The sequence below is a fragment of the Rhodamnia argentea genome, chromosome 2, assembly GCF_020921035.1.
Source record: "Rhodamnia argentea isolate NSW1041297 chromosome 2, ASM2092103v1, whole genome shotgun sequence".
NCBI classification, from domain to species: domain Eukaryota; kingdom Viridiplantae; phylum Streptophyta; class Magnoliopsida; order Myrtales; family Myrtaceae; genus Rhodamnia; species Rhodamnia argentea.
Window position 1 is genome coordinate 25,604,379 of NC_063151.1, and position 23,574 is coordinate 25,627,952.

Here is a 23,574-nt window from a genome sequence, read left to right on the forward strand (position 1 = left end):
GGTTTAAGTGCTAGGAATATTTTCACCTGTGGAGATGAGATGACTGCGCAGGATTTCCCTTTTTCTTAGCCGTTCCGTCTTTTGCAGCAACAGGCTCCCACGTTCCCCCAGAAGATGTTCATCAAGGGGGTGTTCATTGGAGATTCTGATATGCACCATTTAAGGGTTCGGTCGACACTTCATCTGCTCTTCCAACTTCCAATTGTTTTGCCTAATATGGCTGTTTAATGCGTCCAAAGCGGACATCTGAAGGGGAAGCTCAACCATATCACAGCCAACCAGGAAAAGTCAGCTCAAGTCATACATGGATGATTAGAGAGAAAACAGGAATTTCGAAGCTTGCTCGGGTTTCATTCGACCATTTGCCGTTCTTACTAGTTTATGTGCTTTGTGATGATCATCGAAAGTGTATCGAGGAACATACCATGAATGATCACGCTTCTGTGCCTGACTTATGCATCAGAACAACGTAGCTTCTGTTTGTTATTAACGTATCAAATGTCGTGTGGCCAACATTCGCCGCGGGTTAGGAGCGGTCATGTGCTGATTTTGCTGCTGCTGATAGTTTTGTTCAGTGCTAAAGGTTGAGGCATGGAAAGACTCTTTACTTTGACTTTTATTAATTGAATCATGGAAAATTGGGGTTGCATTGCCTGTGAGCCTCTTTTTTTCTCAGCTGAATCCACCAACGAGTGTGGAGCTGACAAGCATAACTTGTTAAAATCATGCACCTCTTCTCGGATATCTGAAGTTGAATTTGTGAAGGCGTGCTCTAACTTTTTTTTTTTTTTTTGCAGAGGTTTTTTGTTCATACTGTGTGGTGTTTACTACTGATAACATCATGGCGCCACTCTTCCCCTAAACTCGTACCTAATGTTAATAGGAAGTAGGCAAAATTCCAAGTTATTTCATTGATTAAAAGAGCATCTCCATAGTGCTACAACTTTATGACATAGGATTCTAAGGTATTCAAACGTAGCGCCTATGCTAAGGACGGTAGTTGGACAATAAATAGTGGTCAGCGACAAAGCATGGAGGTCAAAGTGCGTCTTATTGAAAACTGAGCACAGAGTCATTCAAAATCTGCCTTGATAAACAAAGTCCATTCGCTATAAGATGTTCCAATATTTCATTGCCCTTCTCGGCAAATTATGGTGCTGTAATATACTCCGTGCCATTTCTGTTCATATTGTGTCGAATGGGTTGTCGGCCCAGTGCATAAGATCCATATCTTTTCGAAGATAATCCACATATTTTTATATGGTTTCATGTTAATGATTTTCTCAGACAGCACTTTTTTTTTTTTTTAATATGCAACGAATAGAAATTATTACCACCAAAGTAAACGAGAGCTTGGATCTAAGATGAAGAGCAAGCGAAAATATTTATGTTTGGCCAAAAGCAAAGGTCAATCTGTTTAATTTATATATATCAGTACTGATGTCAAATACTAATGAAAACTCTCTCACACGTATGACCTCTGAAATCAATTGTTAGCTTTCAGCTGCATAAAAGAGAAGGTACGGATACACGCAGTAATCGTTAAAGCACCTGTCAACGTACACTTGCTACACCAGGCAATCCTCGAGTTGCAACACCTAGATTTGTATGGTCACTCACTTCTAGTTAATTTCACCTCTAACTCTAAATGCAAGCGTGAATCCAGTGTTGACGCATATTCAACAAGCATATCCTCAATGATCAAAACTGTTCATTAAATCCCTTGTGTGAAAACACCGACGAGCAGGGTCACAAAAGAATCATTATTCAGCAACAAATCCAGGGAAGACCTAACAATAATATCCATAGCTCTGAGTGCAAATATTCCACATCTAGAGTACCCAAAAAAGAAGGCACGACCCCACTGTTGCAAGGCACGGTCTTTCGAACTACGACCAAAAAGAACCAAACAGAACGAGCCCTTGATTGACTCAGCAGAGTACAGAAAAATGTCCTTTTACCTCCCCAGATTTTATTCCAACCACAAACCCTCAAGCCTGAATCAATGGTGATGGTCTTCGTCATCATGCCCATCTGGTGGTCCTCCAGGACCCACGACTTCAAGCTGTCAAAACACGAGAATAGTATCAATGATGTGTCTACATGCCAAAGGGCAAGCAAAACTGGATAATCTAGCAGTGCAGCCAGTACAACTATAAAATGCAACAAAACTTGGAAACGATCAAATTGTCAGAGAGCTCCAGTGGCATAGTTGCTAGTAAAAGCAAGACGCGATATTTATTATGCATGAAGACATCGTCGTATTGTGCAGGAAAAAGAGTCCATAAGTAGTAGAAATCATGTTCAATTTCCCACCTTGACAACAGAAGAAGATTGTTTCATTACCTTAATAACAAAGGAGCAGGTAAGGCTTCCTAAATTGCAAAAAGTACTAGTTCCATACCCATGTAAAACAGCAATAACCACGATATGCCCATTATCTTCAGTATAGTATGCATAGATGAGATTTTAGTCAGATTAAGACCCAGCTAACTTTACAGCATATGGGTTTTCAGCATGCTTACTACACTGGCAAAAGAAACATCTTATCACACTTACCGCAAAATATTGTGAGCACACTGGACATTCATGAGGTTTGCCTTTCTCCAGCCAGAACCAAACAACATCATGCTCATCCTCTTCAATTAAAAATTAAAAACAGCATATTAAAAACTAACTGAGAAAAAGTGATCCTGTAGAGATGCACATACTGCACACTTGAATGTGCTCCTAATAATGGATGATGCAGGTCGATAGGGGTAGGATTTGCTCAAATGCACGTGAAGATAGATGGCATAAAAAGTAAGAACCTACCTCCTTCCCCTCCCGGACATCCAACTATTCTCTTATCATAGTATGACTTCACAACAGCAGGAGCTTCCTACACAAACTCAGAACACAAGAACCATATCTTTAAGAAGACAATCAAAGCAAATACTTTCTTCCCCACTTGCTTAAGACAACATACACGCACAGAAAGGCCAAATATAAGACAAATGCAAAAGAGCATAGCCATTTCCGACTGGGTGGGATCACCTAGGGGGTCCTATCAAACCTTTCCCCTCTATCCAAGACAGCATGTTCAACATAGCAGAGACATAAAAAACTCCATTCATTTGTTCCCACATTTATTTTGTGACAGAAACCTTTACATAGCTAAAAGGTCAACTATGAAAGATAAACAAAAAAATACAATCTAGCCTTTGAAGGTCGAATGAATAGATGTAAATTCTTCCGCATTATCAAAATACGTCCTTCTCAAATAATCAACAATCATTTGCCGCGAGAAAAGTAAGAACTAACTAAAGTAACAATAATACAAAGACACGCTATCAATCCAAGCCCAATCTAGAATACAATAACATCATTTAGATCCTCAAATGGCTACCTGCAAATAAAAGACAAGAGCACGCTCACCTTGGTACCAAAAGGCCCGACTGGGAAGTTGATATCAAGAATGTCCCTTCCCTGCATATAGTTTTAGCAGAGGGGTCGGAATAAAAATTAGTCAGCATAAACTTTTTGGAAAATTTCAAATCCTGGCGAGGCCAGCGCCATCTTCCACATTGACTAAAATGCATGGTCCAGGAAAATTACCTCAAGCTCAGCCGCTAGCTCCTCACGTTCATGTCCAGTTGCAATAGGCATTACATCTTCAACCTTCTTCTTAACAGCATTTTCTACAGCACCAGAGCAGAATCACTTCACAGACATTCAGCATCTCCAATGAACTACCAAACTCATTTCATTTCCTCCTCCCAGTTCAGTTTTACGAAACACAATCCATAGGACACAAAACAATTCATCTGGCATTTTAATCGTGAATATAGACGCAACACTACAATAATCCACGCATTGCATAGCCAAAAAAACAAAAAAATCGTCGAACGAACATGTAAAACCCATACCTCCCTGTGCGCTACAATTTCAACGAAACACGCGCAATTATCATCAAATCAGTAGCCCAAAAATCAGCGTCAGATATCGCGACTAGACCAATACTATGGAAGTAACGTCTGGACACGGTTAAGCCACAGAAAACGACTCTAAATTCGCCGCTGGAACGTGAATTTAATGCAAGCAGAATCCAAGCACGGAGAGAGAAATACCGGACTCGACGCTGAACTGGCGCGTGAGCAAGGAAGAGTAGAGGGAGCGAGAAATGAGAGGCGGCCTTCCGAACAATCGGCCTGAAGAAGCGGCGGCGGCGGCGGCCGCGGATCGGCGAGGTGCGGAGGACGCGGCGGCTAGGGTTTTGAGGTGCGAAGAGACGAGTCTTCTCCACATGGTTGAAGCTCGATTCGATGACGGTGGTGTGCTGTGTTGATCTCAGGTCACGCCCTGCTCGTGTGAAGAAGATCGACGAGGAGCTTCCTCTCCCTCTCTCCCTCTCTCTCCCTCACTCTGTGTAAAGACTAAGGAGGACTATGGAAATGGGAATTGAGGAGGAAGGCACGAGGCGACGGGATGGTTGTGGGAACGGTCGTGATGGATCGCCAGCGGCTCACTTACGCTAGTCACTGCAACAGGGGAATAGGCCCTGCGCGTGCCAGATGGAGTTTTCCCACGTGCCATTAGTTTCGGTCAAGTCATGGGATTGTACTTTTCCGTGATTATTCTGGCTAATGACTCAATCGATCCTAAGCCTGAACTTCTCCATGTTGCTAATATACTCATACAACCACCGAGCGAAATTCGAAATGTAACCCCTCCGGTCAATTACGTCGAATTATTGAGGGGCGCCCAATCATCGCCGATTATCTTACGTTGGACAAATAATCGGTGATAATTGAACAGATATATTAACAAAATTCAACTAAACTGGCATCCGTTAAATGAATTTATAACTGAATTGATCATTTTAGCCCGTCTTTATAAAATTTTAATGCCTGTGCCACATGCTATAATGACTTCTCAATTATAATTTGACCGCATATTTAGTCTAATTAACATTTTCTTTTGCCTTGGCATATGTCAAGCAGAATGCTTGACTTTCTTAGATCTAGTAGTCGTTACTTTTTTATTTATTTTATGCTCGAGTTTTTTGTTTAATTTAAGTGCGCGAGATTAATGTTAATCTCAAATAAATAAAAATACTAAACACACACGTATATATACTCACTTCATTCTTATCTTATTCGAAAGTTCCATCTAAATAAACCATGAACTATATATTTAAGATTGAATTTCGATCTCTATGATAAATAGTGAACTCAAAATGTGATCGCATAATCTTCTCGCATCAAAATTTGAACTTGAGTCTTTCTACTATAATTTTTCGGATGAATTCCCTATGCGTTTCTTTGAAAACTCAACTTATGTGAACTTGACATATGATTTGGCTTACTGGTCTGGCGGTCATTGATTCTCTAGTCTTAATTATCGTAGAAACAATTCTACCTTTCTTGATTTATCATTTTCAAAACGATCAAAGATTAAATGCAAGACTAATGTTGACTCTCGTGAAACGAACATCTAAGAGGCTTTAAATTCATTTTTATTTAATTCAAGATATTGCACGGATCTCATAGTAGTTCAAAAAGTAATTTTCAACCTAAAATTTTCAAAGTATGTCCTGTGAAAGCTCAAGCATGTAATCAACATGAATTGTAATGTTGTTAATATATCAAAATAGACGTGATAATAATCGAGTATAAGATCACGATTCAAAGGTTGTCGAGATAACTTCATGCTGGTCCCTTCTCAACGCATTTCAAATTTAAATCTAAACTCGTTTTTATCCATTGAAAATGATTATCTAAATAGTTATGTATCCGTAAATCCATCTTGATAATGAGGTTTAATGATTACATAGTGAGTTCATAAGGGTCTTTATTGCTTTAAAAAACCGTCATTTACAGTGAAATAAATCTTGAGGCCGTGAAGAATAATTTGGCAAGAGCAAATTGATAAAGAGTTTGACTAAACGTAGATAAGTGATTAGAAATCAAATCTCACAGAGTTGGTAAGGGATTTACTTGCAAAACGAAAGGATTTCCAAACGCCGACGTGGCGCGACGCCATTGGCCACGCAGTTTTTCAAACCGAGGCGCAAACTGTTTAGCGCTGCGAGCCTTGGGATGAAACTCACGCGACGGTCCGCGCGGATCACTCTCACTCGCTCCAACTCGAAGTCCCACCCCCACTCCGACTCGGAGTTGAATTCTTCATCCTTTTTTTTTTTCCTCTCTCTCTGTTTCTCTTTTTTTTCCGGGAATTTCTTCGAGCGCAAGCTTTCACTCTCGTCGTCACTTCCACAAAAATCTTCGTCGATCATCGGTTTGGGCGATTTTCTCTCCGTTGGCGCGCTCTGGTGAGGTGCGTGAATCGAATCTCCTCTGCCTCGCTCCCTCGTTTCGCTCGAGCTTTTGCGTGACGATGATGACTGTTTCTCGCGATCGTGACTCTCGTTCTCGGTCTTAATTGCCGTTTGGTGATGATTCTGACTGTGTTCCGTGCTTGTTGAGACGATTCTTTTTCTTCTTCTTTTTTTTCCCCTTCTTCATGTGGTTTTTACCGTGCATTAGCGATTTGAGAGGAGTGAATGCCCGAGCTATTAGTTGCGGAGATGTGAGAGTGCTCGAGGATTCAGGGGAGGATCTTCTTTTAGGGTTTAGTGTGTGTTGCGCAGTCCGTATGTGATCTTTTGCATTGCGTTGAGTAATCAGAGTCGCGCCTTCGCCGCTCCTCTGAACTTGCATGGGTTAGGAAAGTTGGTGGAAGGATTGGATTCACGATTGGGGTAAAATTTCGAACGTACCTTGTTATGCAAGAAAGCCAATCGCCTTTGGACGAAGTTCAAAATTTTCAGTTGGAACCAGTGTTTTACTGTGTATGCGCAAGACGCTTTTTCTACCTTAGGCTCATTGACATGAAAATCAGTCGAGTTTACGATTTCTTGGCGAGTACTTTTTCAAAGGCCGCTCATCAGCAAAGCTTGATTCAAGAGGGCTTGCGAACTGTATAGGCATGATTGACTGCTAAAGATACTAATACATAGGGAATCAAATTTCGACTACTCTAGTTGCCTTGTATGAGTATATATGTCCAAAGTGGCTTAATAGCATGAGAAGATGCCTCTTTCTATTCAATTTCTTGCATCATGCGTGTTAAATCTATTCCCAGGTGCTATAACGCTAGTCGTAATGAAAGGTACAGACTGGAATATCCGTGTAGTCCTCTCTCTGTTCTCTCTCTCTTTCTTTTGCATGAACATGTGCCTGCATGTAATCATGTTGTCTTGTGTATTTCGTTAACACTTATTATTTCAACACATCTGAGTCAATCGGTATCTCATCTGTGGCCTTCTACTTCGTCTTACATTTGCCCATTCTAATTTTTTGCTTGGCTATTTCAGGTTCTACTTTCCTAGTTCCAGGCATTAACAGTAAGAAGACCACCATGAGGCTGAAAAAAGGAAGTACCACCATGAGACTGAAAAAGGGAAGTAAAGTGGAGGTGCTTAGCACGAAAGAGGACTTCATAGGTGCTTGGGTTTATTCCGAAATAATATCTGGAAATGGGCGCAATTACTATGTGAAATGTTGTGGTTCTCCCGGTACTGGCGGGAAGAGAGTAGAGAGGGTACCGAGGAAGGTCATTCGGCCCTGTCCACCTCCTGCAGAAGGCATTGGTGTATGGGTTCCGGGTGACGTTGTCGAGGTGTTACACAGCCTATCATGGAAGACTGCCATAGTTGTGAAGGTTTTTCATGAAAACCACTTTTTGGTTCGGCCAGTTGGAAGCTTTCGGCATTTCAATGTCCATAAACGCTATCTCAGGGCTAGGCAGATATGGAAAGATGGCAACTGGTTCGTAGTCGGAAAGGTAAATTTTGCATAATATATGCTTTTCCTGCTGTACATATCTTTTGGAATAGTTTATCTTCTATTACAGCTTCAATATTTTTGTTTTTGTGGGGGAACGGTTGGTCCTAACGAGTAATAAAAGTTGAGCCCCTCTGTTGGATAAAATGCTTCTCCCTTTACATTGAAGCGTTTTAGATCGAGGAGCTTTCTGGTAAGAATGGTTTCTTATTTCGTTTAAATTGAATTGGCCTTTTATACAGGGCGCTCGTAATTGCACCATATCCCGGAGAAAACGACTTGTCGAAACAGACTTGAAGCAGCAAGCTGGAGCTGAATTTTCCCCAACTGGGGGAAATACTGAACTTCAGTTTCAAGAAGATTCAAAGAGGAAACTGAAGACAGGTTTACACGTGTGCTCGCCTCACGTCGAAGCACGCTGCGTTGGTTTTAAGAAGATCAAACTCATTACCAATAATTGTCACCGGACTTTGCCAGGGACTCCATCAGAAAAGGCTGATGCATCTGATTACCTGAATGAGGAAGAAAATAATGCAAGTTATTCCTTCTGTTGCTGGAGAACTAAGTTTCCTGAGGTGGAATCGGGAGGGGTCAATAATGCTTTTTGGCGGGAGACGTCAAAGAACATTGACAGCTATAGTTGCGCATCATCTGTTGGCAGCTCTAGTACTAATGGCAAGAATTGGTTTTCAAGTTCAATAGATTGCAGCATCAGGAATACTTCTGGCGAACTCAGTGACGCTGAATCCTTCGTGGCATAATGTATGAAGGAGACTCATATTTTTTGGCGACAAAAGAAGAATTGGAGGCAAGATCCCTTCCTTCGCCTCATCCAGTCACTGTCCAGTTCTGAGCATTTCAGAGTTTCAGTTGGGCTGAAGACTCAAATGCCAAACCTTCACCAATCTCTGCACAGTTCCAACAAACAAGGATCTGGTGATTATTAGAAATTTAACTTCTGCTGATGTTAGGCCTCTTGTTCGCTGATAGTGGAATGAAGCATTGAATCTTGTTCTTCCTGTTATGTCTTGACCATGAAATTGTGTGAATCGCGAGTTAAGATTTTATGTACAGTGTAATAGTCTCTCGGCACAATCTTTCACTATGTGAGAGAATCTTTTAGAATAGTTGTGCAAGTATGACAATAGATTTTGTTTTGATTTCCTTTATGTTCATCTCATCTTATCCCAGTGAGAGTGATGTGTCAAAGTAGATGACATGAGTGTCATTCTCAAAGGACTTACTTTAGGTATTCATGTACTTGTTAGATGCTTCTGTTTTGGTGGAAGGTGTCAAAACTTAGGCTGAGTAATAAAAAATCTTAGACTCAATTTCTTATCTTTCTGGTTTTGAACATTGTATGCTAAACGATAAAGTGCTTCATCAAAAGATTCTGTATTATAGAGACTTCAAATGATTAGTGTCTGTTGCATATGATTTTGACTGTGGGGTTTCTCTACCCTTCTTTGTGCGCTGTAGATGTTGGTAAATCTGGCAGACTGCAAGTTCTTTGATCCACTCCTTGATGCTATCCAAGCTGTTTTCATTGCGAATGTCGGAAGTTCACCCCCTTGCTTTAGGGCATGGACATCATGACGAGGATCTTGGTTCTTGACAGGTGACACCTTTTTCTCAGGTGCATATGATTATTTGTACATCTCTTCTTTACTCAAAACCATCAGTGAATCAGCCATCTTAAGGAAGAGCAGTATCGGTTATTAATTTATGCTTTAATGATCAGAATTAGGATGAGTTTTGTTTTTCTTGATTTTTCATCAGTGTAAGCTCTTAGCTCTGGCTTATTTATTGGCATGTCACATGTTTGAATCTAGAGCTTCTTTTGCAAAGGGCAGTGCTTTCTTTCAGAGCAATGTTAGGATCGCACCATTCACAAGAGGATCAGGCAACAGGAATAGAAGCAGCTACTTATGATTGATTCAAAGTACTGCAGGATGCTGCTTCATGGATCTCTGATGTTATACTAGATGTCAAACACAACTGAGGATAGCACATGTAATGTAATATCTTCCTAATAATGGAGTCCTGACTGGAGAAGGTGCAACAGAGTCCCCCCCTAATACTAAATAGCTTCGACAGCCCGATCCACTCAGTTTTGGAAAAGAATCAATTGGAAGTGTTGGTACAGGAAATCATAGTGTGTAGCATTATATCACGATAAGCCTCCTGGAAAATGCAGGTTTCTTAGGTGGCTTCTCAAAACAAGCCAAAAGCTCATGCTAGTTTGCGGTTGCGAACGCTAACCAACCTCACATCGTCGATAACAGGTCCACACAGAGAACCAGAGTGATCGCTCTGCATGTTGTAGTACGAGCTCAAGAACATGACCCTCGTGCGAGCCGACGTGGCTGTGAACCGGAGTTTAGCACGGACATGACCACCTTTGCCCATAGAAGTGTAGGGCACCGTAACTGACGCCTTCCCTGCATATGCCTCCACCGCCATAGACCCTTCGCACAAGTTCTTGGCATCGCCTACTGCAAATGTGAGCACGTAGACTTTGCTGGGCTGGGTTGAGACGACTTGTGCAATGGCACTTTCCTTCCCGGCGATGAGTTCCACGGCATGCTTTCCCTCCGGAACGGCGAAGTGATCCGAATCGACGTACTTCACTGCTTTTTGGGACTCGATCATCCATCCGGGCAAAGGGCTGTGGTCATCCTCAATGTGGGGCGGTATTAGGACGCCCCATGAAGTCTTTGGGAGCACATAAGGGCCTTCTTCAAAATTTCCGTTCTTTACCAAATTTGCTGAAAAAAAAAAAGGAACCAGCAACGTCGAAGGTGATACTTTAGTAAGCCGGAATTGATGAACTTGGTCTGATCTTTCTCATATCAGCGCTTCTATAAAGGCTACCGAAATCCATACAATTATATAAATCTTAGATTTCTTCATCCTGATTAACATTATTAAGAAGCAGAATCATTAGGGAGACTCAATAGATAGGAATTGATAATTTACCATTAGTACGTCTCGGGATGTACAATGCCTTCAATGCGACCGAATCAATCAACGGTCCACAAGCCGGGTCCTCATCCACGCCTGGGTTATGGATCGAGATCTCGATTTCTGGGGCCTCCGCTTGGAAGCTCCAGCAATAAGAATCCCATCCATTGCTGCTGTACATCGTTTGCATCGGCAATATTCCCCAGTCATATGCCTCTGAGTTAGGCGAGGCCGATACGTTCAACTTCTCTCCTTGCGCGCACGTTCGAGCCGCGCTAAATGTGACGGAGTAGAACGTACCCTTCACGACCTTCACCTTCTGCTTTACCGAAGCCTCATTGCCGAGCCTCACTGCAAAAGCTCCTTCAGGGACTACCAGTAACATATCACCCTGCTTGTGACCTGATTTGATGTACTCAACATAGCCTGAAATTTCCCATCCAGGAATGGCAGTTTTGCTGGTGACCACCGTTCCTTTCAGCTGCCACGGCTTCGGGCCGTTCTCGAAGTTGCCGTTCGGCAATAAACCTGAGGACGATGCCAATTCGGGTCATCCATTTGTTAGCTTGGCCGGTTCATGAAAATTCTTGTCCCTCATTCAAATTCAGTATTATGTGATAGATGTGTTTGGTCATCGTGCAAATTAGTCTGAGATTGCGCAACTTGATCGAGTGTGCAAAGGACGTAGGACCCAGAAAAATTTCGTCCATAGGAGAAGAGAAGATTTGGTTCATCAAAAGATGATCTGGCTTGAACTACAGCACATTCGCTTGTAACTAAAGAAACATTATGGGATGGGCACAGAATCTAGAACGTGAAAGATGGGACCAGAACATTGCTATAGAAGCTCATTACACTCTGGGTTCACATGTTATGTTCAGAATTTCCCTTTAAAAAAAAAAAAAGAAGAAGAGAGAGACCATGTGGGAAGAAAACTTTGTTTAATCTGGTTTGAACATGGATTAACACACGGCACCGATAGTAACTCAGCCAAAAAGACTGCACCGATATCCACAACTCTTGCCATCATTGAGAATTACAACTGCACAACGAATAGCTATCATTTTATAAATGGTTTCCTAAATTGTTTTATCAGACTTGGAAGTGATCACAAAAGCAGATGTAAAAGCAGAGATCCACATGGCCCCACTTGCAAAGATAGGGAAAGGGAAGCTTTTTGAACCCCCTGGTCTTAAATCATGCTCAACAAGACAACCCAGGGATTGCTCTCCCTCGAATGTTCAATGCCATTTATTGCTCCTCCCTTGAACATGGGTAGGAGCATTTACTAAAGTGCAGAACCCCAGAGGAACCCAGACGACAAAGACTTCGCAAAAAGGAGGACTGCAATCTCGTCTACTAGGAATGCTCATGACATCAAATAGTAGGGCATGGATTTGTTGGGTCCATCTAGAAATTCTGTGAAACCCTCTTTAAGAAGAACTTCAGCTGGTTTAGAGTGGAATGATGTTCCTAGTAGAACGCGTCGTCGAGTGTGGATGAGCGACATGGAAACCTTGATTGAAGAAAACACAAGAAACCGGATACCATTTGATGTCATCAATACGCCACGATCAGTGAGATGGGTTTGGCCATAGATTCAAGCTGTTATCTACATACTTTCACGAGAGGACACATCCCGTTGATGGACCTCCTTTAGGCTCCTACACGAGCTATACTCTCTCTCTCTCTCTCTCTCTCTCTCTCTCTCTCTCTATATATATATATATATATATATATATATATATATTATTGTTATGACCTATTTAATCAACAAAGTTTGTACTTAAATCTCTTAAGAATTGAGAAACAAAGGGATGATAACAGCAGAAACATGCACACTGGTTCACTGGAATGTGTAGTTGTGGGAGAGATGATGAGGTAGAGCGAGCTTACCATCAAGGAGAGATGTGGTAGTGTAGGAGGTGGCACACAGCATCAGCAACAGCAATGTCACCTTCTGCATCTTTGTGTCTGTGTTAGAGAGAGAGGGATGGCTATGGCTTGTGTCAAGATCAGAAAGGCGGGTGCTGGGGCAAGCTATTTATCTGGTGGATCGAGTGGGAATGCCACTGGCTTTGGAGAAATCAACATCATTGCCACTCTCTTTATTTTAATTGACTGTATTCATTGGGGAAAAAAAAAACACAAAAACAGAAAAGAAGAAGAAGAAATCAATGGCTGGACTTAAAAAAAAAAATTGGCGGAACATAAATAAAGGCGGTGCACCGATCGCCGGGTACATATATTTCCTACTGAGGTGATACAGAACCCGTTTGAGAATAAGATTTCTGCATAGACTCGCTTTATCGACGAATGCATACCATAATCTGTTTTAGCAAGCTGCTACGTAATTTATCGTGGCGAACCTGTGTAGCTTTCAAGCTTGGAATATCTTGGGATATGTACAAGATGTATCTTCAAACTGAAGCATTGGATTAATAGTTGATTGGAGTAAAGGGTTGGAGAGGAAAAAGAAAGGGAAAATAACAGCGATGGATTGCTTTTTGTTTCGAGTTCTGCAAGAGATTGGGGGGTTGGTTTCTGGGGGAGGGTACAGCAAAAATTAAGAGAAGCCTGTGCATGAGCACATGCAGTTTGCAGCTGCACGCTTCAGCCATTCTCTCTTGGAAGTTTCCTTTTCCCTTGTGCAAACTCCAATCATGCATGCAGACTTACAATTATCCGGTTTTACTAGTAAAACCGGTTTCATCGGTCTCACGAAACGCCTATAATCATTCAAAACATACAAACATCGGGATGCAGATTTAGGCTCCGCATCCGCAACAACTTTTTCGCGAATCGAACTTCATACTGCCCCTTAAATTTCGCCATTGCAAAAGCCAAGAGCCGTGGGCACATGGCATTATAGGAGTAAAATCTCTATGTGGGTTTGGTGTCTTCGAGTATGATCGGGGGTCCAAGATCTGTTGATCAAATGATACACTGATTTTCCAACTGGGAATCCTGCAAATCCAGAAATCTGTTTTTCTAATCGACGTCTTGTGGACACCAACAGAAGGAAAGAAAAACAAGAAGGAAAAGCATCAGACATCAAATGACCACAACTCTCCATCAAAAAGCTTTAAGACTGGTAACATTCAGATCCTATCCTAAGCAACCCATGTGCACCTCAGTGGTTCCACGAAATCTGCATATGATCTCTTCTCTTCTCTTCTCTTCGTTATAAAAATCGAATTGGTTGGGTTTTCTGCCGCTTCCCTTCTCCTGCAGCTGTCGGCAATAATTCCCAATTCTTTGAGCTGTCGAGAGAGTGTGTGAATGGGAAGAAGATGAGGGAGGGACAGGCTTAGGGATTAATTATTAGTGTTTGTATCAGATTAGAGCAGCAGTTTAACGTGGGCGCATGTGTATGGGAACCAATCTGACCGAATCCCAGAACAAATTGTTAATTCTTTTCCACGCTTTGATTGACAATCTGTCGGCTCAGCCTATGTAATTACTAATTCCTAATCGGGTCAAGGAAAACATGTGGCTTTTCCGCGACTTCAATCTCGATCAGGTCTTTGCCCACCTTCTCCCTTTTATTTTTATTTTATTTTATTTTTTTCGCCATATAGATTGATCTATCATGTCCCGACGGATGACAAAGAACAGTAAAACGAAACGGAGGGCTTCGTTACGAGTTTTTGGTATGAGTAGTCTCAACAGATGTCGAGCATAGCCCTCATGATTACTCTAACAAAGAGACGTGATTTAAGCATGGGATTAGCTAAATTTGAATCGATGGCGATACGAAGTATTGAGCAATGGTCATAGAATCACTTTATGACCAAAGGCTCAAACATGAATTAGCAATTACATAAGAGATAAATAAAAGTTTCGAGATTATATCTCGATTTTGAGCCGGTGAAGAGAATCCGATCTAAACAAAAGTTTCATGTGTCCGAACAGGAATTGTAATTTGATGGTCCGGTAAAGTTAAAAATAATTGAAAGTCGGATGTCCGACCTGTACTTCATCTAGTCACGGCCAGTTCGGTGGAACCGCCGGTTCCGGTTCCACGAAAAGGTGGAACCGGAACCGGCCGTGAAAAATGGCGGTTCCGGTTCCGAACCGGAACCGGCGGTTCCGGGCCGGTTCCGGTTCCGGTTCCGAACCGGCGATTCCGCTTCGGAACAAGCGGTTCCGGTTCGGAACCGCCGGTTCATTCCGATTCATTTTTAATAATAATTTTTAAAATAATAAATAATAAAATAAATATAATAAATTATAAAATACAATTAAATTGTACATTGTAATAAAATATGAGAAAAAAAAAAAGAAGGAATGGGCTTGAACTTAATGAATTATCATTAAGCGGCATACATATCTTCTTGGGGATAGAAGAATCAAAGCCCATGTAGTTCTTTTTACCTTTGAGAACCCCAACTACCTCATCGTCAATCGTCGCTACCCGTTGTGGTACCCGTGGCGGTGGTATCTCCAACATCATCGCTAAAAAATTCATGTTCACGATCTAACTCTTGGTGTCGATATTTCGCCCTCGTCCAATCGCCGACACAAGCTTGAGCTTCCACAGAATCCGGGCTTAATCTTGAACGGCGAGAGTCCAAAATTAATCTTCCGTAACTAAATGCTTGTTCAACCGCAACCGTTGAAGAAGGGGTTGCTAATATTTGACGAGCGATGAGGGCAAGAACTGGATACTCGATTTGGTGACTCTTCCACCACTTCGGGATTTCGAAATCTGTACTATGTTCTACATCACGAAACTCAAATTGAGTGGTTAAATATTTTTCTAATTCAGAAATATTACCTGTTGCCCCTTTTTGTTTTTTTTGCCTACTCTTAAGCATATTATACCCTCTACTAAGTGAACTACCCACCTTCGCTACGTGAGGCAGTAGATTGTAAAGATCCGTAATCACTTAAACCATATCTACTACAAAATTCTCCATATAATGCTACTATAGATTCTTTAACATGTCCTAATATATTTGAAATATCTATTGAATCATCCAAATATAAACAATCATGATAATACACATTCAAATAATCTTGTAAACCGTCTAATTTAATACGTGGATCAAAAACAATACCAACTAAATAGACAAGAGGAATTTGCAAATAATAATGCAACCATTTTTCTCGCATTACTAAAATAGTTTGACCTAATTCGGTATCTTTTTCATATTCACTAAAAACACTACTAATATTAACACACTCTATTAAAAATAAATGCGTTGTAGGATAATAAATACCAGATAAAGTCTTAGTAGCATCATTAAAAATTTTCAAAATATCTAAAATTTTCTTGCAAACGTCCCAATGTTGAGGAAGTAAAGTAATTTCGGGAATATTTTGTGAAATAAACATACATAATAAATCTTTATATTCAAAAGTTTGCCGAAGCAACTCGTACGTAGAATTCCAACGAGTCGGAATATCTTTTGGAAATCTTCTTGGCCTTCTCCCATTTTGTTTACAAAATTTTCCCCATGATTTCATACATTGGGGACGACTCCATAAAAATTTAATTGCACTTTTTATTGGGGCGAGAGAAGTGTCAAGAGTTCGTAAACCATTTTGTACACATAAATTTAAAACATGACAAGCACATCTAATGTGAAAAAATTGTCCGCCAAAAGTGGGTTTGCAAATATTTTCTAATTCGGGAATAGAAGCGGTATTTGCGGCGGCATTATCAAAACCAATTGAAAATACTTTATTTATTAAATTATATTCTTCTAAAACTTGCCTAATTATTCTATAAATATTATGAGCCGAATGGCTTTCATCAAAAACTCGGAATGCAATAAGTCTTTTTGAATCATCCAATTGTCATCTATCCAATGACACGTGACACCCATATAAGAATGAATTTGCCAAGGATCACTCCAAATATCGCTACCTATATGCACACGTCCATTGAATTCCGCAAAAAATTTTCCTAAAGATTTTTTTCCTTTTTTATAAAGATGAAAAACTTCGCGTTTAAGAGTATTTTTTGGAATAGTTGGCGCTATGGAACCAACGCAATATTTATCAAATATTTCATATTAAAATTTTCACCAAGTATTAAACGGAGCATGATCAAGGGCAACATATTCACCTAATGTTTGTTTATAAAGTGCTTCGGTGGAAACGAAATAAAGGATGAGGCTTAGAAGTGGCGTACCCGGAAATTTGTTGTTGCGTATTGTCGATCCCCGCTTGCGTTAGATGTTTTTTCGTCAAATGCCGACGGAATGTTCCGTAGCCGTCTCCTTTCGTGAATTTATAAGTTTGCGAACAATATTTACATTTTACATTATACTTACCTTCGACTTCATCACGTACCTTGTCGAAGTGTAGCCACAAGTCCGATGTATTATCTCGGCCCTTCCGTTCCGGCTCATTTGCCGTTGACGTTTCTTCGACACCAAGTGGGAGGATGAAGACTTTCTTGTGTTGGGATGTGCTCGACGTTCGGAATCGGGACATAGTTGATATTATCGTCGTCGTCTTCCCAACTTGCATACTCACGAGGATCGTATTCATGAAAGGGATACTCGAATCTCCCATAGCCATCTTGCCCTTGTCAAGCATTTCCGCTTCCACTTGCCATTTTTGAGAGAATTGATCGGAAATCCAATTGAGAGAATTGAGTCGGGATTGAGAGAATTGGGAGAATTTGAGCGATTTGAGAGGATTTCGGAGAGAATTCGAGAGATTGTTCGGAGAATTTGTGACAAAAATGAAAGGGGAAGCATATGCATTTATAGGCAAGAATCATTTTTTTTTTTATTATTATTTTTTAAAAAATGGAAAGCAACGGCTAATTTGGCCGTTGCACGTTGGCAACGGCCCAAAGCCGGGTGGGGGGGGGGGGGCCGGGGCGCAGAGCCCAACGGCTCTCCGCCCGGGCCCACTTTTTTTATTTTTTTTTTTTGGCGGTTCGGAACCGGCGGTTCCGGGCCGGTTCCCACGTTTCCGGAACCGTGGGCCCGGTCAACGGGCCGGTTCCGGGCCGGTCAACGGGCCGGTTCCGGGCCCACGGGCCCAAATGGCCCCCTCTAACTTCATCGACTTGTGCAGCATTGTAGAATTTTTTTTTTTTTTTGGCCTTTTCGAGGATGAGTCAGCCGACTCAGCCCGTCATGGATTGAGGCTGTGCTGTGCATTTTGTCCAGTTGTGTTGATGGACCCAGTCATTGGGTTTGGCCCAAGAAGCAGATAAATGGGCCTTGGGCCCACGTATTGCATCTTTCAACTGGGCCCGATTTCACCACGACGGGGCGGGCTTGTACTGCTCTTTAACTATGTTTGCAGATGTACCCGAGCTGTTGAGTTCATACTCGAACTCGCCTTAAATCTTTTCCACTGGCAAAGTTTGGTGGCTTGATCTTTGCTCACTTCTTGAAAACTTCATGCTCGGCCTCCATCTTCAACCATCTGCCTCCCTTTCACTCCCTGCGTTTGGAAGGAAGAAGCTTTTTTGACTTGTTGTATGTTTTTTAAGCTATTCCAGATGGCATACCACCTGTTTGATTAAATGCACTTGTGGAAAATTGTTGAAGTATTAGATTATCGAAGATGATGGTTTATGAAGGGTTCAAGGAAATTCTCAAGATTCAGAAGTTCAGGAGGTTCGTGGGGTACTCGGTGTTTTATTGCTTCACTGCCGTCTTGAGCTATGCTTATACCAACAACACGTGAGTCTCTGCTGTTTGAACTCTGAATGTATAATTTTCTTTGACTGCTATTCGGATTCCGAAGCTAATTCTTATATTTTCTTCCCACTTCTATTCATCGTCGTTATTGCAGTACTAGAGCTGGATATTCTAGAGGAGACCAGTACTATGCGGCTTACCCGGCTGGAACCGAGTTATTGGGTGATTCTGATAAGGTCTGTTAGTGCTATGATTATGTGGTACTTTCTACCTTGTACTACATTTTCCTTGGTTGTTTATGATGTGCAACTGATGTCTGATTAATGAATCTGGTCATAGTTGTACAAAGCTGCTCTTGGCAATTGCTTTGATGCGGAAGAGTGGGGTCCCATCGAGTTCTGCATCATGTCCAAGCACTTCGAGCGCCAAGGAAAAGCACCATATGCATATCATGCTGTAAGTGATGGACTTCCCAAACGTCAATATACTCGTTTGGTTTTTCATCTCTCTTGTTTAAGGTTACTCCTGTCATTGTATATGCGCTGTTATTGATGGAGGACAATTCAAGAGTGCTTTGTTTTTTTATGGAGCAATTTCATTTGCAAAGAAAATAGATGAAGGGGAGTCTCGAATATATGTCAATCATTCCTTCTATGCCATCTGGCCTTTGTTTTGTGGCCTGATGGCTTGAGCTTGACTGATGTTGAAGGTAAAAAACAGCTGCCCTCAGGGAAAATCCTTTGACATTATTGTCATTGCCGAACTGAGTCATGTTAAAAGTCAAGAACTAAGAGGAAAAGAATAGTTGCTCAATTCATAGAGTAGCTGTTCTGTGTCATTTTCTCTTGTCCTAATGGTGCAGTGAAACACTTAGCGACCTTCATGAAAGACTTGAAACTGAAATTGCATCATGACATTACACAATTAAGCTGCTGGTGCATGGCAGGGTTGTGCAGATCAGGATCCTTAGTTGGTCGTAGTACGAATCAAGGATCTAAGATCCTGGAAACTTGTCTAACTGAAGCTTGTGATGCCAATAAACTTTGTTATACATAATTACCTTCATATGAACTTTTAAAAGAAGGAACGAAGATCAAAGAGGGAGTTCTCATTCAAGACGTCAAGGTTTTCATCCTTGTATCCGCAAATTCCGACTTAAGCACACTCTTGCATTTGTAGTGTCCGCTTCGCACTGCAAAGTTTGTTGCTCCTCATGTTTGGTCTCTGTTTTTCTTCGCTGCAGCAATACGCGGCACACCTTCTCTCCCTTGGACAGCTAGATGGATCCGGATAGAGGGAAATGCTGATACAGCGATATTTATTTGGTGGACTGTGTAATAACGAAACTGCGGGATAGAGGGAACATCTTCCTGTTTGGATTTGTTAAAAATTGTAAAAACAAGAGCCCGTGGCTTTACTTTTATAAGTAATATGCTGTATGGTATTAGTTTTTTTATATACTAGTTCCAAATATTAAGTTTTAAATAAGGAGTATGATATGAAAATCCTGCTGTTCGGGCCACAGATTTTATCATTGCTTCTGATGAATGCTTGTTGCCCTTTTCTGGATTGGTGTTCATGTTCATTCCGCATCCAAGGTAGAGGATAAAATTTCAGTGGTGCTCGTTAAGTCATTTTCTTGAGTAGGTCATTGAACTTTGATTTAATCACCAAGTGAACCAAACTTCCATTTTCTTGCCATTATCGCATTTTGCCCAGAATCCAACTTATGACATGTTTGCTCACGTGACTTGGCATACTAAAGTTTGGCCACATATCAGCGACGTCGGTAGAGTTCATAGGGAAACCAGCCAGAATTCATTTGACGTGCCTCAATTGAAAAAGAAAAAGATTTTTCCTTCTTTAATTTCGATCGTTTTCGATTGACCGTTTCATGATCACTGAATTTATTCGCAGAAAAAAGCAGGGAACGAATAGTGAGACAGATTAACATTATTGTCCAGGCTTAATTCGCGAGAAGCATATTCATTGAATTCCTGCAAAACTGAGGGACAACATATGTAGCAACCTTAAGTTAACACCCATGATGTTGGATTGATGGTGCTCAGTCCGTACAAGAACTACTCCTTGACAAGGCAGACAAACCAAAGTGAAGAACAAACAAAATAATACGTAACTTTTTTTTTTTTTGGTAAGGAAATAATACGTAACTTTTCACCTTTGCCCACTTCAAAACTCCAAATCGAAGCACATTTTTTGCACAAAATTTACGGCTGTCCGTAACTTTTGCAAGCACATAGAAAGATTTTTCGGCACGGACGCATAACATGAAGCATGCAACTTCAAATTACGATGCTTTTAGATGTTTGATACAAAGTAACGTCTTAAGTACATCAGTACCTTTGAAAGTTACACGAGCATGACCAACATTTATATCTTTCGGTAGACCAGCTCCCTCACATCATCTTTTGTCTCGAACTCTAGCTTCGGAATGGGGTTCATATCATCGACAGCTCACGGTCAACATCGGCCGACCCTTGAAAGAACAGATCAGCTAAAGCCCGGTTAATATTGGGCCCTCTAGGCCCATCATCAGTCTATTCTTTTTCGTGCCAAGCCCATCAGTCTATTCTATTTCGTGCCAAGCCCAACCGGACCAGCTTCTAGATTAGCCTGTGAGTACTACCACTTCATCCCGCGTCATTAAATTTTTGTATTTCCTTACTCCTTTTTGTTTTGTTTTTGTTTTTTTTTTTTTGCGAAAATACACGGTACTATTGTTAGAATACACTTGTGAAAAGTTATTTATGGGGTCAATGAAACCGTGAATCGAAATGCAAGTATATATTGACTGTTTCCACTGTGCAATGTGGACGAGTGCTTGGGAATCACGCAAACCCCGCACGTCGCATGCACATACATATACCCCCAAGCCACAGCAAGCGCGCCTAAATCTCAACTGGTGTTTATACCCATCGGTTCTAAATGATTTTTACCTTGTGTATTAATTTGTGTGGCTCACGAAATAAGTCATTGCTCGGTCTACTCTCCTCGTTAAAACGCTCGGCTCAAAAATTTAAACTTATAGATGCATGAATATAAGACCCGATTTGACCAAAAAAAGAATATAAGACCCGTTGAAATTCAATGAACAAACAATGCGGTTACTTTTTATTGAATTATAACTTGAGCTATACAGTTCTGTTACATTTTTTTTTCTATCTAGAACACACTAACCTCCGAGCCAAGTGGTTTACACATTACATAGTAGTCGGGCTGACTCTAGTGAGTTGGTACATGTTACACATACGCTTGCACAAGGAATACTTACGAGGACGCGTACAGTTTTGAGTATTTATGCGGCCACCTCAATCCGACGGAACCGGGAGACGGTCGGTCCGCAGGACACTGGGAGCTACTAAATGGCCATGACTCAGACGGCGAGAAGAAGAAGAAGAAGACCTGAGTAAAAAACAAAAGCTGATCGACGAAACTCATCTACAAGGTGATTCAATCAAGTCCAAAATAACATGTCCCGTCTAAACAGCTGCTAAGAATATGCTGCATTGCTTTATACTTCTGGCATCAATCAAATGAAGTCTACCGTCGAAGGTGGTTACTTCTAGAGCTCGATTTCCCCGATGAAGACAGTTGAGATTCAAACTCCGACAGCGAACCTAGCTCGATTTTCCAGAGCTTGGATTCGATTTCATTAAGGAGGCAAATGTGCGGTCCGAGCTCTAACTTTATGTCTAAATATCAAACTGGAACTCAAACCCGAGGTGAATGCAATCAAAAGAAATCTGGATTTGCGCAGTAAGAGCTAAGTTATAGAAACTGACGTCGTTGCAAAGTAGCTCATCATCAAATTTTATTCAGTCACTGACAAGGACATGAGTACCGAGCAAGAAGTTCCTCCAAAAATCGAACCTCCACGAGACGACAACAGCTAAGTTAAGAAACAGCAGAAGAAAAATGACTTCTTTCTTTCATTTCGACGTTGGCAAACCCAGCAAAAATTGCAGAAGGCATAATGCATACCTTGACCTGTTCTCCTTCAATCTTCACTCCTCGTCGGACCGGCCCCGGTCAGTCCGAAGCGAGCCGGGTCGCGATGGCCGAGTGGTACATTGCGTCGTGGAAGCTCGAGCTCTCCCTGGTCTTCCTCCGGAGTTGCCTCGCTTTCTCCTCCGTGAAGCATCCCAGCGCGAACCTGGATCTGGGCCGTGCCTTCAGGGCCTCCATATGGGACATCTCGGGCCGGTCGCCGCCCCCGCCGCCGCTGGGGCTGGCCGTGGCGGCGGCGTGGCTCGGTTCGAGGGGGCACCCGAAGAGCGGGGCCCACCAGTTCGTGGGGACGGGTTTCGGGCGATTCGGGCCGGGCTTCCCGGACGGAGAAGGCGAGGACGCCCGGATCGGGAGGTGGGGTTTGAATGATGGGAGCGAGGTGGCCATTGTGGGTGGGTGACGGTGCTTACTGCTTGTAGAGAGAGAGAGAGAGAGAGGTGAGGGAAAAGTGAAGAGAGAGAGTGACTCCCTCTGCTGCTGAGCTGAAAAGAATGGCATGGGCAGGAGCGACGTTTCTATTGTTCACTTCCAAGTTCTTTTCTTCTTCATTTTATTACGGGCCCTGACACATTTACGCTAAATATCTTATTGTGACAAAAAAAAAAAATTTAACTCTCAAAACTTATATTTAGGTGATATATTACTTCCTTCGGCGGGAGCTCAACATACACCCGAATCTACCTTAACCTGCCTCTAATACCAACTAAGGTTCTCAACCTCAAAAGAGCTCTTGTGAGGTGAGGAGGGGCCTCGAAGGTCATCGAGGAGGTCAGAAGGCTTCTCCCAAGCGATGCGGGACTAAAATAAGATTATTTTTATTTCACTCGAGCTCATGGATGCCATATCAACATCAATTTGCTTGTCGAGGTACATGTAGGTAAATTTTTAGCGATGCTTATCGACGGGACCTTGACATAGGGTGAATGTGTCACACGAGTACCAAAATTTAGAATTTTGGTATTAAAAATAAAGTTTATGGCAAATGTGTCACTGTAGGTATAGATTATGGGGTTTTGTAGCTTTTTCTCTCTTTTTTTTTTTTTATTATTTGGTAGAGCTATTGACCATACATTGTCCGCATCCGAAACATGTCGACCCAATCCACACGTATTGTTAAATCGGATGTAACTCACGCGAGT

At 41.7% G+C, this 23,574-nt stretch overlaps 4 protein-coding genes across 6 annotated transcripts; 2 read left to right on the forward strand and 2 right to left on the reverse strand.

The window, feature by feature from the left end:
* Positions 1–1,693: 1,693 nt before the first annotated feature.
* LOC115737526 (cytochrome c oxidase subunit 5b-1, mitochondrial-like) lies at positions 1,694–4,459 on the reverse strand. Its single transcript, XM_030669689.2, has 6 exons — positions 4,110–4,459; positions 3,598–3,680; positions 3,418–3,468; positions 2,815–2,881; positions 2,560–2,639; positions 1,694–2,065 (listed from the first exon to the last, which is right to left on the reverse strand). The coding sequence occupies exons 1-6, from the start codon at positions 4,285–4,287 to the stop codon at positions 2,003–2,005; spliced, it is 522 nt and encodes a 173-aa protein (XP_030525549.1). The 5' UTR covers positions 4,288–4,459; the 3' UTR covers positions 1,694–2,002.
* A 1,741-nt stretch (positions 4,460–6,200) lies between these two features.
* On the forward strand, positions 6,201–9,293 carry LOC115737589. 2 transcript variants are annotated; one of them, XM_030669776.2, is made up of 3 exons: positions 6,201–6,318; positions 7,358–7,827; positions 8,069–9,292. In XM_030669776.2, the coding sequence occupies exons 2-3, from the start codon at positions 7,402–7,404 to the stop codon at positions 8,585–8,587; spliced, it is 945 nt and encodes a 314-aa protein (XP_030525636.1). In that variant the 5' UTR covers positions 6,201–6,318; positions 7,358–7,401; the 3' UTR covers positions 8,588–9,292. The 2 variants fall into 2 exon arrangements, with proteins under 2 accessions (XP_030525636.1, XP_048129714.1); XM_048273757.1 differs by lacking the exon at positions 6,201–6,318 and adding an exon at positions 6,478–6,832 and having other exon boundaries at positions 8,069–9,293.
* Positions 9,294–9,967: 674 nt separating this feature from the next.
* LOC115737588 lies at positions 9,968–22,876 on the reverse strand. 2 transcript variants are annotated; one of them, XM_048273753.1, is made up of 4 exons: positions 22,857–22,876; positions 12,687–12,781; positions 10,806–11,318; positions 9,968–10,594 (listed from the first exon to the last, which is right to left on the reverse strand). In XM_048273753.1, exons 2-4 carry the CDS (start codon positions 12,754–12,756, stop codon positions 10,059–10,061), a joined length of 1,119 nt encoding a protein of 372 aa, XP_048129710.1. In that variant the 5' UTR covers positions 12,757–12,781; positions 22,857–22,876; the 3' UTR covers positions 9,968–10,058. The 2 variants fall into 2 exon arrangements, with proteins under 2 accessions (XP_048129710.1, XP_030525635.1); XM_030669775.2 differs by lacking the exon at positions 22,857–22,876 and having other exon boundaries at positions 12,687–12,907.
* LOC115737279 lies at positions 18,049–19,874 on the forward strand. Its single transcript, XM_030669319.2, has 4 exons — positions 18,049–18,448; positions 18,561–18,642; positions 18,746–18,862; positions 19,650–19,874. The coding sequence occupies exons 1-4, from the start codon at positions 18,330–18,332 to the stop codon at positions 19,698–19,700; spliced, it is 369 nt and encodes a 122-aa protein (XP_030525179.1). The 5' UTR covers positions 18,049–18,329; the 3' UTR covers positions 19,701–19,874.
* Positions 22,877–23,574: the final 698 nt, after the last annotated feature.